Source organism: Spea bombifrons, chromosome 10, assembly GCF_027358695.1.
Source record: "Spea bombifrons isolate aSpeBom1 chromosome 10, aSpeBom1.2.pri, whole genome shotgun sequence".
NCBI classification, from domain to species: domain Eukaryota; kingdom Metazoa; phylum Chordata; class Amphibia; order Anura; family Pelobatidae; genus Spea; species Spea bombifrons.
The window spans coordinates 18,227,211-18,243,308 of NC_071096.1; the positions used below are offsets into that span (position 1 = coordinate 18,227,211).

Below are 16,098 nucleotides of genomic sequence, written 5' to 3' on the forward strand. Positions count from 1 at the left end.
GGGTGTTTTATGATAGTGACATATACCTGAACCTGTTTATTCATACCAGAAGTAAAATGTGTGTGAAAAAACAAATGCAAAAAAATTACTACCATAAAGTTTGACAAAGGCTGATGGTAGAATTAGTGCTTGGAAAGGGTTAAAATACTAGCATTTGGAATACCCTGGGCTGTCTAGTTTTCAAAATTGCATTGGCCCGCTTCAAAGATACCCAAAATGGCACATGGGGGGGAAGAATTACCAGATTTGAAAAAAATGGCTTTGAAATTGCAAAACGGTACCTGTACTTATTGCCCCATAATGTGTAGAAAAAAGCAAAAAAACATAAAAACATTGGGTATTTCTAAACTCAGGACAAATAGTAGAATCTATTTGGCAGGTTTTTTCATTACCTTTTATAGATGAGTAAAAGATTTTTCAACTAAAAGTTAGAAACAGTCATTTTTTTCTAAATTTTTCACCATATACTTTTATATACTTTTATACTTTTTTTTAATAGTAAACAATATGATACAATCAAAACAATGTCATCTAAAGAAAGCCTTTCTTGTCCTAAAAAAAAACAATATATAATGTGCGTGGGTTCAGTAAACGGGAAAGAAGAAAATTACAGCTAAACACGAGCAGCGCAGAAATGTTAAAACGGCCATTGTCACGAAGGGTACAAAAAGTAAAATCAGCCTTTGTCACGAAGGGGTTAAGTAAATATGGGCTTGTAAGCTTAGAACAGGCCGGCAAGTAGCATTAGGAGCATTAACCCCTGACAGATGGACATAATAATGATAACATTTTATATTAACCTTTTGTTGGTTTTTATTGGTTTTTATTACCAAAAGTTTTATTAAAACAATTTTATCTTGCTCCTGGACCTTTTTTAATTTACCAAGCAGAATATCTTGTCAGCCACCACTATATCCTTGGTGGGGATTATACCACCTATGTGCTGAGGAGTGAGCAATTCTATCACTGCTCACCTAAAAGGAACTGAGGACACTCCAGACTGCTCCAAAGGCTGCTGTTAAAGAAATTCCAAGGCCTAAATGCACATTTTAGGGTTAACTGAAGAAACCCATACTACATAGTGCTGCCAAAGACATCTTTATGGCGAGGATTATAATCGCCCAAGCGCATACTTTGGGGCTAACTGAAGAAGCCCCCACGAAATGTGAGTAGCCCCTTGCGGCCTTCATTTTATAAAAAAAATAATAATCGTGTTTTTCTATTCTATCTATTCACATCCGTGAGAGCGCAGCCACTTACCCCCTTGTGAACTACTCTACCTGTCCAAGCCAAGAAGAGGAAACCTTGGCAAGTGATTTATTTTTTTAATTGCTTTTAGCGCTTTTATCCTACCCCTTTTGAGTTTAATAATAAGTCCTATAGCTTTCGCATTGGCTGGAGCATTTCATCACCTGTACATGGGAGATCAGAGTGACATTCAACAGCCTGGGGTCCCAGCTGTTAGCAGGAGCCAGCATTGCTAGTTTCCTGCTGACCAATCCAGTGTAACACCGCTTAGCACGGGTGCTAGTAACACCGGAATAACGGAAAAAGTATTCTGCCAGCTGTCAGTATCAGTCTTTCCCATCGGCTATGAGCAGCCTCTGCTCCAGGTGCACTTCCGCAAAAGGGGCTTAGCTTTCAGGCATAGTGTCTTGGAGGAACGGGGGAAATGCCCCAGTGGCTCTGCCTTTTTGCAGAATTTCACGGGTGGCCAGAATAGTCTCATTTTTTGTATGATTTTTGCATATCTGCATTAATATCAATGTTTTTACTTGAACTTGGGGTAATATGAAGGCGCTTGAAGTGACGTTCTCTCCTCTGATTGGAGGATCAAGGAGAGGATATTAGGGCTGCAACTAACGATTATTTTAATAATCGATTAGTTGGCCGATTATTTTTTCAATTTTTTTTAATTTAAAATAATGTAATAAAAAACGTACAATTTACACTTTCATCTCTTTATTGCAATGGCCTCTCGCTATTCACCTTCTTATTTTATTGACATAATAAAAGCAACAAGAACCCAAACACAGTGTACAAAGTTATTAGTAAATATTAATTCATATGTTAACTATTTTTCATATTTAATAAAAACTGAGAAAAAAGCCTTGTTTATATTTTCTTTTATTTACCAAACTGCCCCCAGTTATGCACATCTGACCCCCAGCTTGCCACTCTGCCCCATATATGCCTTATACCTCTTATATGTCAGAGATTCCACTGTGCCCCCGATATGCCACTGTGCCCCCGATATGCCTTATACTCCTTAAATGCCAGTGATATCCAACTGAGCCCCCAGATATGTCTTATGCCCCCCTGATATGCCTTATAACTTCCAATATGCCACTCGCCCCCATTTATGCCTTATACCTCCCTATATGCCACTGTGCACCCTGATATGCCACTCTGCTCCCCATAAACGCCCTGCACCACTCTGAAATTCTCCCTGATTCACACTCTGCCTCCCCAAGATATGCCACTCTGAAATTCATTATACCCCCCCATACACCACTCTACCTCCCCTATACACCACTCTTACTCCCCCAGATATGCCATTCTGCCTCCCTGAAATTCATTATACCCCCCATACACCACTATAACTCACCCATACATCACTCTGCCTCCTCCCCCCTCCCATACACCACTCTTCCTCCTCCCCCCTCCCATTCCCCCTCCCATACTCCACTCTGCCTCCTCCCCCCTCCCATTCCCCCTCCCATACTCCACTCTGCCTCCTCCCATACTCCACTCTGCCTCCTCCCCCCTCCCATACTCCACTCTGCCTCCTCCCCCCCTCCCATACTCCACTCTGCCTCCTCCTCCCCTCCCATACTCCACTCTGCCTCCTCCCCCCTCCCGGAGGCTCACAAAATACCAGGAAGTCAGGAGAGAGGCAGAGCAGTGTATGGGAGGGGGGAGGAGTCAGAAGGGTGTATGGGAGGGGGGAGAGAGAGACGGAAGTGAGAGACTGGCCGACAGTGAGGGGAATCCAAGTCCCCTGCAGCGTTGCGGGGGATCTGGATTCTAGTGTTATAATCCGATCTCTGTTTGAGGTCGGATTATATAAGGATAAAATCGATAAAAATCGATTCGACTAATCGATAATGAAAATCATTGACAACGATTTTATCGATTAGTTGTTTCAGCCCTAGAGGATATCACCGCATGCACTGCCATTTTGGCAGAAGTTCATGCCGGGTTACTTTCGCTGAGATGCAGACAAATATAGACTATGGTAGACTGAAGATCGAAGAGAAGAGCTAAGGGAGAAGATAGAAGAAGCGGAAGTGGTCGGCAGAGAAGGTAGGGAAACATTTAGGGAGTGTGAGAGAGTAAATGAGAATGAGAGTATGAGAGAGAGTGAATGTGGGCCCACAAATTTTGTCTGGCCACATTTTCGTGGCTTCATACGAATCACAGAATTTACTAAAATTTGCAAATCTGAATGCACAAGTCATAAATATCTGTATTTTTTGTCATTATATATCTGTGGTATTGGCAGACAAATATTAAATGATGTGCATCCACAGTTTTGTGATGTCTAGAAAATAGCATTGCTAGTAAGCTGCCAGGTCACTTTGTCATACACATTTATTTTAAATTCGGCATTTTAAAAAAAGGCTTTTTGTCAAAAACATTTTTTTTTACTCCAGGAAAAGACAACCCACGTGAACTCTTTGTTCCTTGGGGGTACGCTCATATGAATACGAACAAGACAAAAAAACACAACTACATTTCATATCATTAGAAACTTTCACTGCAGGCATTGTATCTCTCACCATCTCCACTCTTTGTAATTTCTCTTCTAGGGACATTTTTTCTCTTTCACACAGACGCAGCCTTTCAGAGCGCTCTCTCTCAGTAGCCAGTTGCTGCTCCAATACTTCCTTATCTTCCATAAGATGTTTGGAGAAGTCCTTTTCCTCCTGTAAGGAATTATCAGGTCCCACATTAATTGTATTTTACAGAATGTCCCCTTTTAACCAAGAGGTACCCCTATAATTTGTATTCTGAAAAGTAAGAAACCTGTAGAGATCGACGATAGAAGTCCATGTTACGTAATTTTTCAGTCAAAGAGGTTATTTGTGCCTCATAATGTCGAGAATGCTCTCTTAGTGCATCCAGTTCATCACGGTAGCCACAAGCGAATGCAGCCATGGAAGAGAGCTCTACAACCTGTGGGGAAGAAGGTGATACCACTTCAGTTTCCGGGTTAAGATTCATTGAATTTTACAACTAAAATAGAAACATAAAATTTGACAGCAGCTAAGAACCATTTGGGCTGTTTTCCTGATGTAAGGACTCAAACCCTAATCAATCCCTGATTTTAAATATCCGTACAAGCAACTCTATTGGTTGCCGAACAGGGCCTCCTCTGCCATCAACCAATGAAGTGCACCTGTACTTCATTGGTTGATGTCAGACGAGCCCTCTGCTGGCGACCAATAGAGTCGCTCGTACAGACTTTCAAAAATCCTGGTGCCTCAACTTGGCTGGGAGAGACCACTGGTCTTCCCGCTCCAAGAGTTAAAGGTCCGTACGAACGACCAATAGTGTCGCTTGCATGGACCTTTAACTCTTGGAGCAGGGAGACCATGGTCTCCCCAGGCAAAGTTGCGTCATCAGGAGTTAAAGGGCCGTGCAAGTGATTCTATTGGTCGCTTGCAGGGGCCTCCTCTGGTCTCAACCCGACGGTGAACCTACGGATTTCCGCTCCCAGAGGAGGCCCCTGCAGGTGACCAATAGAGTCGGTCGCATGGCCCTTTAACTCCTGACGCGGAACTTGGCCTGGGGAGACCATTGGTCTCCCCGCTCCAAGAGCTAAAGGTCTGTACGAGCAAATCTATTGGTCACGGGCAGGCAAGCCCCCTGCTGGTGACCAATAGAGTCGCTCGTACAGACTTAAAATCCTGGTGCCGCAACTTGTCTCCCTGCTCAAATGTTAAAGGTCCGTACGAACAACCAATAGAATCGCTCGTACGGACCTTTAGCTCTTGGCGCTGGGAGACCATGGTCTCCCCAGGCCAACTTCTGCCGTCAGGAGTTAAAGGGCCATGCAAGTGAGTCTATTGGTCACCTGCAGGGGCCCAATAGTCGCTTGCACGGCCCTTTAACTCCTGACGGCAAACCTACGGATTTCCGTTCCCGTTATCTTCGCAGCATCGCAGGGGTTAACGGGAGCGGAAATCCGTAGGTTCGCCGTCAAGAGTTAAAGGGCCGTGTGAACAACTCTATTGGCCGCATGCAGGGGCCTCTTCTGGCATCAACCAATCGGCTACTTATGTGATAAGGATAAACATGCATTCAGTGATTTTCCACTTGTGAGAAATACATTATTTATATATATTTTTTATAAATATATTTATTCCATAAATAAATATATATAGATACATATAGAGGCCTGAGCAGGCCAATCTGCAACTCCTGCGGTTCCTGCTGTGTAAGGCCGTCAGCTGGATATGCCCAACATGAGCATAAAGAGATAATGTGCAGTCTGCCATATCCACGCTAATTCTCGTTCACTCTCTCGCACGCTCATAACATGTGGAGACCCACAGATTCAAGGAGGCCCATAACAACAACAGACTGTGCAGCTTAGATGACATACAATGATCAATAAACTAGCTACAGCCAACCCTCAAGAGTGATTACCAAAGTTCAGTGGAGAAGGACCATTGCTTAGTAAGCTAGAAGATGCCAGTAGAAGCTACCACCATATCTCCAATATCAGACCAATGAACCGATATATGCTACAGCTACTGTAATCCTGGAAACGCTTGGCTACACTCTCAGGAAGGACAAGAGAACACGGAAATTGAGATTGGTAGCCAAGATCAAAAACAACCTGGACAGAAGTTAGCCAGCTGGTAGAACTGCAGAAAGGTGTGAACATTAAGAGCACTCACCTACTGCAAAAATACAAGGGCTTAACTCCATCTGAAGTCCTAGAACTGCTAAACTAAGGCTCACACACTAGAGAGCAGAGGTCAAAAAGATGAATGCTCTGTTCTCCAAAGAACCATTAAAAGTGTACTCCCAATTGCAGTGCAACAATATAGTAATACATCAGAAAAACCAGCAGCAGAAACTGAGTGGTACTGGAAGGACATATGGAAGAAAGAAAAAATACAGCACCAATGCACAGTGGCTGCAGGACCTCAGAGCAGACCACAGAATTCTCCCAGAGCAGGAGCCAGTCACCATCATAGTAGCAGACATCCAACAGTGAGTCAATAAAATGAAGAGCTGGAAAGCACCTAACACAGACATGGTCCATACCTACTGGCTGAAGAAACTGACAGCAGTTTTTGATTAAAAAAACAGTCTTGATTAAATCCAATAGTGAAGACTGAGAGGTGACAAAACATGTCGCTCCTCTGGCTCTGACAAAACATGTCGCTTAAAAACTAAGCGGCCGCGAGCAGGATTGAATGTGGCCGTCATGCGTACCTGGCGGGGGTGGGGGGGTGGTCCGCCCCGGCTGCCGCTCATCTGAGGGGTGCCACCATGCCGGCACACCTTCAGAAACGATGCGCGCGGCAACTGTGGCTGTGCGCCGGGACTTGATGTCAAATCCCGGCGCACAACACTGAAGCCACGCCCACCGTCTTCCGTGCTCAGTGCACCGGAAGGACAGGAAGAAGAAGAAGAAGAAGTAGAAGTAGAAGAAGAGGAGGGGGAGGAAAAGTGAGAGTGAAAGAAGAAAAGGTAGGAAAGAGTGGATTAGTAAGCGTTTCCTATACAGCTTCCAAGGAAACCGGAGTCTTGGAGCCGAGACGGGACAGCGCGTCAGCTTTTGTGTTCTTGGAACCAGGGAGGTAGGTAATATGTTGGAAGCGTGAAAAAAATAATGCCCATCTAGCTTGACGAGGGCGCAAGCGTCGTGCAGTTCTAAGATATTCCAAATTGCGATGGTCAGTGTAAATGGTAACGGGATGTAAAGCTCCTTCCAACAAGTGACGCCATTCTTCCAGAGCTACTTTAATAGCCAAGAGTTCTTTATCATAATTTAATTCTGCAACCGATCGTTTTCTTGAGTAATAAGCGATGGGTTGTAGAAGTTGTCTCTCACCCCGTCTTTGCGAAAGCACGGCTCCTAACGCGCTACCGGACGCATCCACCTCAACAAAGTAAGGAGAAGATGGATCAGAGAGGGCGAGAATCGGTGCCGACGTGAATTTTTCTTTAAGCATCTCAAACGCTTCTTGTGCCTGTGGAGACCATCGGAAGGGAGTATCTTGTTTAGTGAGAGCGGTAAGTGGTTGAATAATATGAGAAAAAACATGTATGAATTTTCGGTGGAAGTTGGCGAATCCAACAAACCTTTGTACCTCTGTTTTTAGAGGAGGGTATAGGCCAGTCCTTAATTGCGGAGATCTTCTTAGGATCCATCTGAATGGATTTGGGGGTAACAATAAATCCCAGGAACTCAATCATGGTAGTTTCAAATACACATTTTTCTAATTTGGCGTATAGACCATTCTCATGAAGACAAAGCAGAACTTTCTTGACGTGGAGCCTATGTTCTGAGAGCGATGCCGAAAAGATAAGAATATCATCGAGGTAACACCACCATGAAGATGTCCAGAAAATCCCTGAATACATCATTAAGAAAATACTGAAACGTGGCCGGGGCATTACAAAGGCCGAAAGGCATTACAGTATATTCCAAATGCCCATACCTAGTCCGAAAATGCCACAGGGTCTGCCACAGGTGCCAAATACTCTAGGCACCTGTGGCAGACCCTGTATGTGGCACCCCCCCCCACACACACACTTTAAAACTGCATACTTTCTATGGTTAGGCAAACATTGACAGGGGTACAGCATATTTGTTATCATTATACACTGTCAATGTGTGCCTATACATTGAGCCAGACACTGACAACCCCTATCACTATATACTAAGCCAAACATTGATGTGGTGTAGGCTTACCACTTTAGTGACTGGCATAGTATATAGTAGGGATGCACCGAAATGAAAATTCTGGACTGAAACTAAAAATTCAGCATTCACTTGGCCAAAACTTTTATTAAAAGTAACACCAAAATTAGACAAAAAAATCAACAACAATATTAACATATATAAATATATATATACACACACACACACACATATATATATAACAACAATCACAATCCTATCATGCCCAGGTTCTAGCATGTGCTGGCTGACTTAGCATGATAGTAGTGTGATTGCTGTTTGCAATTATATGTATATATATATATATATATATATATATATATATATATATATATATATATATATATATATATATATATTAATACTGTCATTGAATTATTCTGTCCAATAAAAGTGTTAACACACCGAAGTTGGACCAAAAAATAATTTATAACAGCAATCACACTCCTATCATGCCTAGGCTACTACATGCTGGAATCTGGGCATGAAAGGAATGTGATTACGGACTCCCTATGCCAAGCTATCCCCCAACACTTACACATCCATGCTATCTGAAACCCTCATTCACAAACATTCAGCATAACACCCATCACTCTCACACACTTACATTCAGCATAACACCCATCACTCTCACACACTTACATTCAGCATAACACCCATCACTCTCACACACTTACTAATCCACTCTTTCCTACCTTTTCTTCTTTCACTCTCACTTTTCCTCCCCCTCCTCTTCTTCTACTTCTACTTCTTCTTCTTCTTCTTCCTGTCCTTCCGGTGCACTGAGCACGGAAGACGGTGGGCGTGGCTTCAGTGTTGTGCGCCGGGATTTGACATCAAGTCCCGGCGCACAGCCACAGTTGCCGCGCGCATCGTTTCTGAAGGCGTGCCGGCATGGTGGCACCCCTCAGATGAGCGGCAGCCGGGGCGGACCACCCCCCCACCCCCGCCAGGTACGCATGACGGCCACATTCAATCCTGCTCGCGGCCGCTTAGTTTTTAACTTTGCGGCCGCGTTGAATGCTCGTCTGCCGGTCGTCCGTCCGGCCCACCGGCCCGGATTTAGGGCGGCCTGGGGGGCAATTGCCCCCCGGCCCAGCCCGCCCCTGAGTGAGAGGAATTAGCAGTAGAAAGAGGGAAGTGTTCATGCTGTTGTACAGAGCACTTGTGAGACTTCACTTGAAGTATTGTGTACAGTACTAGAGACTGTATCTCCATGAGGATATAGATATGTTGGAGAAAATTAAGAGAAGGGCTACTTAAACAGCTCATGGATTACAGGAGTTTCACATATATATAGGCTGGAAGAAAGACATGACGGGGGGGTATGATAGAAATATTTAAATACTTAAGGGGAGAAAGTTTATTTAAAAGGAGAGATATCACCACGACAAGATAGTCTTAAACTAGTGGGGCAAAGGTTTAACAGTAACATCAGTAAAATGTGACTTTACTGAAAGGATAGTGGATGCATGGAAAAGCCTTCCAGCAGAAGTGGTAGATAATAATACAGTGAAGGTGTTTAAGCAAGCATGGTATAGGCATAAGGCTAAGCTAGATATAAGATAAGGCCAAGGACTAAGTAACATTTTCAGAAGATGGGATGGGCCAAATGGCTTTTTATGTTTCTAAGTACCAGATCCTGAAAGAAGGGCTAGAGAAGATGAGTAGAGTGAAGGCCAAAGTGGTCCCAGTGATCATAGGAGCTGTGACTCCTAAGCTGGGAGAGTGGCTCCAACAGATTCCATGAACATCAAAGAGTAGAGAAGAGTACAGTTCTTTCAGCTTCAAGATACTATGAAGAACCCACACACTTCCAGGCCTCTGGCAGAACCTGGAGTTCAATCAATGAAATGGGACTGGAGGTGTGTTTTAGAGCTACGGTGACATAATAAAACACACATTGCTGATTTGCATAAAGGAAATGGTAACAAAGTAATTTTAAAGAGTTTACATATTCATCTTGTTCATATTAGACAAATTGTTTGTAAACAGAGATGATTTAATAGTGTGGCTAATCGACCTAGAAGTAGGTGCCTGGCCAAGATGACTCAAAGAGCACAACACAAAATGCTCAATTAGGTAAAATTACCATAGAGTAACAGCTAAAAGGAATAATTGGAACTGGTTAACATCTCTGTATGAGTATACTATATGCAAGGCATTGCACAATGTTAGAAATCCATGATTTCTTTATTCTAAATACACATTCACATTAGGTATATGTGAAACATAAGTGATAGGAACATGTTTTATTACCAAACTGAAGAGGCTCTATGCAAGATGATGTAATAGTTAAATCTATAGATAAATCCTTGCCATAAGAGGTCATCACTTCAACTTGAGTTAAATAGAAAAGGGTATAAAAACTTGTTAGAGGACAAAGACCACCCGTTTCCTCTATGCCCTACCCTCTACCATTGTTTCAAGAAGTAGAGCTTACAGCCCTTAATTCCATCATCCTGTTTCTATCATCTGTCATCAAATGGGGCTGTATGTATACATAGGTTAATTTATCAACCAAACATACTTAAGAAATCTGTAGTTTCAACTGGCCCTTGGTCACAGAGACTTTTAGATAATTAAGAAAAACAAATATCTAACAGACAGCGATTGAGTCCATGGCACAACACCACAGAGGAAGCAGCGTTGTTCTCCTGAAGTTTGGCAAGGAGCACCTTGACACTCCACAATGCTACTGGGACCTGTGGACTTATTAAATTAAGGTTGACTTGTTTGGGAGGAACACCCAGCACTGTTTGACATAAAACATTACTGCATAACCACATGAAACTATCATCTCAGTGGTGAAGTATGGAGGAAACAACAACATGATTTAGGGCTGCTTTGCTGCCACTGGCCTGGACAGCATGCTATCATCAAGGGAACAATTCCCAAGTTTATCAAGGTATTGTACAGGATGTCAGGGTTGCTGTCTGCCAGCTGCAGCTCAGTAGAAGTTGTGTAATGCAGCAGGACAGTGACCCTAAGATTCAAAGTAAACTATAGAATGGTTTGTATACTACAGAATGGTTTTAAAAAAATAAAATCCACCTTTTGGAGTGGCCCATTCAGTGCACAGAACTTAACCCATTAGAGATTCTGTGGAAAGATCTCAAGAGAGCAGTGTACACCAGACATCATAGGAATATGGCTGAGCTTAAGCAATTCTTTAAGTAAGAATGGTCCGAAATTCCTCCTGAACGTTGTGCAGATCTGAACTGCAGCTACAGGAATCGCTTGTTTGATGTTATTACTGCCAAAGGATGTTCGACCAGTTATGATGAAAGGGTTCACTTACATTTTTCACCAGCACTGCACATGTTTAATAGGTGTTTTCAATAAAGACATGAAAGATTATCATTGTTTATGTCATTACATTTGTGGCAGTAAACGAAATCCAGTCTACACTTAAACCTTCATCTGTGTTCTCCACTTACCTCAGGCTACATATAAGACTGTGCCCTTAGAAATGCTTCTGGAAGTAAATCATTACGAGACCATCTCTTTCCAACTATTTTCTTTAACACAGTGTCCTGTGATTTTGGGTATACCCTGGCTTACTGTAAATAATCCATTCCCTTCTGAACACTGCTTACTTAACCCTCTAATGTTTCTACAGCAATAGAAAATGGTTGCTACATATTTTACCAAGCTTCCCCCACAATATTGGGATTTTGTAGATGTCTGTGACAAAAAGAATGCTGATCAACCCCCACCCTGATTCCTTATGGTTGCCCCATAGAACTGCTACCTCCATGGAGCTGCCAAATACAATCACTTTCTGAGAAAATCTTGTCAAAGGTTTTATTGTGCCATCTACTTCCCCAGCAGTACATTGATTACATGGAAATTAATAAAATCACTATTAAAACCAGATATCCCTTGCCTCTTTTTTCCTGAAATTCTGGAGAGACTACATTTAGCCATTTTTTAATAAAACTTGATTTACAAGGAGCCTATAATCAGGTTTGCATACCAGTGGGTGAAAAACTGCTTTCAGAACTAGGTATGGATATTATGAATATCTAGTAATGCTGTTTGGGCTTTGCAATGCCTCTGCAACCATTCACCATCTAATCGATTATGTATTGCCGGACCTCCTGGATCAGTTTGTTGTGGCTTTCTTGGATACTATACGGGTATTTTCTGACAATCTTGATGATCACAGAAAACAGGTATGTGTTAGTTTCAGGCTTGAACAAAGATTCAACTCCTTGGATATGTAATTTCTCCAGAATGTTTGAGTGTGGATGCAAGTGAAATAAAGGCTGTATTGAACTGGCCCCTTCCCAAACACGTAAAAGATAGAAAGTAGAAGCCTCTGATTCTGCTCTTGGAGCTATAGTTTCTCAAATGACTGGACCTATAATGATGTTACATCCATGCACCTTCTATTCCTGTCAGATGTCACCTGTAGAAAAATATTATGACATAGGGAATAAAGAACTCTCAGCTTTAAAATCTGCCTTCACAAAATGGAGAGACCCACCAAATTGCTGTCCTCACAGATCATAATGTGGAAAGTGTTAGATCAGCTAATTTACAGTTACCCAGACAAGCAGGTTGGTTCCCATTTTTTTCTAGGTTCAATTTTCTGATTTCATATCGGCCTGGTTCCAGAAAAGGGCAGGCTGATGATTTGTCCAGGATATTTGACCCTCTCAATATTAAAGAATAAGAAAAAATTAACATCTTACCCGAGAGTAGACTTTTAGGAGTTACCATTCCTTCTAAATGAATATCTCGCATTAAAAAAGGTTACTATTAAGATTACATTTTTCGTTATGCTCCATGATCTTCATATGACCATACTCAATGGGTTTTGAGTTTTCCAACAACATCTGTTTGACACAGAATCCGTAAGAGTGGAAGTTTTACGTTTATTCCATAATTCTATACCAGCAGGTCATCCAGGAATATGAAAAACACAAGATCTACTGATGGCATACATATCACGAGGATTCTAAAAAAATATGTTCTCTTGTGATGCATGTGCCAGAAACATGACTGTCACGTATGCTAGCACCAAAAGGCACTCACCACAGGAGATCTTCAGAACAGGGAACCAGCAGGTACTCGGGATGATCCCAACCGTGAGGAAGCCGCAGTGATAGCAGAGAAAGGTAGATAATGAGCTGAAGCAGCTAGGTGCAGCAAGCAGCAGATGATGGGAACAAAATGCGGGTAGTCAGACGAGCCAAGGATCCGGTACACGAAGCGGGTAGTCAGGCGAGCCAGGGGTCGGTAACAAGAATCTCAGGCAGAGGTACAAAATCAGCAGGCAGGAGGGTAGTCAGGATAGCCAAAGGGCAACCAAAAGTAGCAGCATAAACTCAAACGCAGACTCAGAGATAAGACCACAACAGGGTGACTGTGAGGAGTACTGCAAGGTTTTTAAATCTGGCGCCAGCTAAAGCCACGCCCCCAACAATACGTCAGGGGCGTGTCCTAAGACGTCCCTCTGACTCACGGCTCCAGCTGTGAGAATTGACTGCGCCCCCAGTGGAGACCGGCGAACCGGTAAGTAAACCTCTCTGGGGATTCTTAAGGCAGCGAGCAGACTTTGTTCTGATCGCTGCCGAATCCCCAGACCTGCCCTCCTGCTTCCTGCCCCGGCGATCGGGCTGCCGATCGCCAGTGCAGGGAGATCGGGGACTCCAGGCCCCAACGACCTTATGTGCGGACGCCCGCCCGCCGGAAACGGAGCCCGAGCTCTCTTGCTCGGGTCTCCGTGACCCGCGAGCGGAACGCCGCATACGAGATCCCGGGACCGCGACCGGACCCGGGACCGCGACAATGACTCCTCACTCTTCTTTAGAAAGCTTGCTTCAACCACTTCTGGTTCCTAATTTTCCCTGGGGATCCATATTCATTGACTTGTTGTTGTGAACCAGTTGACTAAAACTGGTGATTTTATACCTGCCTGTGGGCTCTCTTCACGCAAAAAGACTGCAGAGTTCCTGATGAAGTGATTTCTGACAGAGGGGTAAATTTTTTTACATTTCTGGAAATGTTTCTGTTCTGTTATCCACAGTAATGAATAGAGAGAAAAAAAAGTAACCAGACTCTTAAGCGATATTTACGGTGTTTTATTAGCTACCTCTAGGATAATTAGCTGGATTTCCTAACCAATGCCCAAAACAGCGCCTCAGATAGCTGCCTAGGCCTCCTGGTACCAAGACTGCTGTCATGCAAGTTGCCTGAGTCTGCATGAAAGGAGTGACCTGATTGTCAACCTGGATGCTGTTGAAACAACCTCAATAAGATGGTTAAGATCTGATTGACATTAGTTAAAAAAACAAAAACTGTCTGCGCTTCTTACCCTAATAAAGTTGGCAACAAATATATAAACATAATATAAATGAGAGGTTTTGGTTATATGAATTGGCCAAAGCATAATTAAGCTCACCCGCCACGTCAAGGTACACTCTCAATAGGGTGAGAACCTACTCTCACCTCCTACATAGTGGGCACACAAAGCAGTTTATACTGCTACCAAAACCTTATTAATGTGTTGGGGGAGGTGCAATTAAACCTTCTCCCTATTAACCCCTGGACAGCAAGCTGCAACCAGACTGATGAGGAGCCAACAACCTCAAATTATTATTTGAGCCTGTGACTAGCTTAGCGCACCAACATTTTTTCCTTTCCCTGTTTGCACATATTTGAGGTTGTTGGCTCCCCATCAGTCTGGTTGCAGCTTGCTGTCCAGGGGTTAATAGGGAGGAGGTTTAATTGCACCTCCCCCAACACATTAATAAGGTTTTGGTAGCAGTATAAACTGCTTTGTGTGCCCACTATGTAGGAGGTGAGAGTAGGTTCTCACCCTATTGAGAGTGTGCCTTGACGTGGCAGTTGAGCTTAATTATGCTTTGGCCAATTCATATAACCAAAACCTCTCATTTATATTATGTTTATATATTTGTTGCCAACTTTATTAGGGTAAGAAGCGCAGACAGTTTTTGTTTTTTGTATACATTGTACAGCCAATACACTGTTTTTTGCAGCATGCTTACACCTGTTTGGTATGCCTCGTATTATACATTTGTATTATTTGAGCCTGTGACTAGCTTAGCGCTTGACATTAGTTAAACACAGGTTTTGTTTAAACATGAAAAAACATTGTTTATGATGAGCTGAGTTTAGTAGTTTTACTGCTGCTTTCCAAAATACACTTTACCTGTAGATGTAGCTTCCTTTTCTCAGCCTCCATTTGCTGCATCTGCTGCTCACTGTCCAGTAATTCTTCCCCCTTTTCTTCCCTGTTCAAGGAGGATAGAATGCAGGTTAGTGTAGTAGTAAATTTGACCTCATGCTTATACCCTCTATACTTTTCATCTTAACCCACACACAACATCCTTGTTCAATTTATTTTTCCTACTAGAACTACCATCTTATATTGAATCAGCCATTCTGTTGCCTCTTATGTTCTCTTTAATGCAGGATCCCACACTCACAGTTCTTGACGAAGGTGTTGTAATTTACTCTGTAATTCAGCAATACGCTGTGTGTAATTCTTCCAGGCCTGGGGTTCAGATACCAAATTTTTGGACAACCTTTGAGCTTTGGGGTCTATATGTGGAGTCAGAACTGTCTGCTGGTCACAACAGAGAAAAGACAACCGCTGCGTAGAAAGAGAACGTTTAAATATACAGTATACAGATTAATGTAGGTCTACATTTTATTATGTTATAGAGTATTTTATAACAGTGATTACCGTATTTGCTCGATTATAAGATGAGGTTTTTTCAGAGCAAATGCTCTGAAAAATACCCCTCGTCTTATAATCGGGGTTGTCTTATAATCAGACCTCAAAAAGGTCTGACTATGAGACTAAGATCCAGATCCCCCGCAAGGCTGCAAACTAGTGATGTCCGGATCATGAACAAATCGTTCATTTGATCCGGTTCTTTTTAGTGATCCGGATGAATCGGTTCACTAGACTGAACGATTCATTTGTAGCGGTTCAGTCTGTGAATCATGCAGCTGTAACCTGATCCTAGAGCTGTGAGTCATCTGCAGAGCACTCAGACACAGACTCTGGGGTCAGGTTACAGCTCATTAATTCACACAGGAACGATGACTCATAGAGTCAGAGAGTTGTTCAAAGAGTCGAATGATCCGAAGAGTCGAATGATTCAAATGATTCGAATCTTACAGGCATCCGG

General features: G+C 42.9%; 1 protein-coding gene across 1 annotated transcript in view; it reads right to left on the minus strand.

Moving 5' to 3' along the window:
* CCDC88B (coiled-coil domain containing 88B) overlaps positions 1 to 16,098 on the minus strand; it is a 136,266-nt gene that overhangs the window by 58,548 nt on the left and 61,620 nt on the right. Inside the window, exons 7-10 of the mRNA XM_053449775.1 lie at positions 15,388 to 15,554; positions 15,111 to 15,192; positions 4,030 to 4,179; positions 3,783 to 3,929 (exon numbers count right to left, since the gene is read on the minus strand). Of these exons, the coding sequence (XP_053305750.1) occupies positions 3,783 to 3,929; positions 4,030 to 4,179; positions 15,111 to 15,192; positions 15,388 to 15,554 (546 nt within the window). The remainder of the gene's footprint in view (positions 1 to 3,782; positions 3,930 to 4,029; positions 4,180 to 15,110; positions 15,193 to 15,387; positions 15,555 to 16,098) is intronic.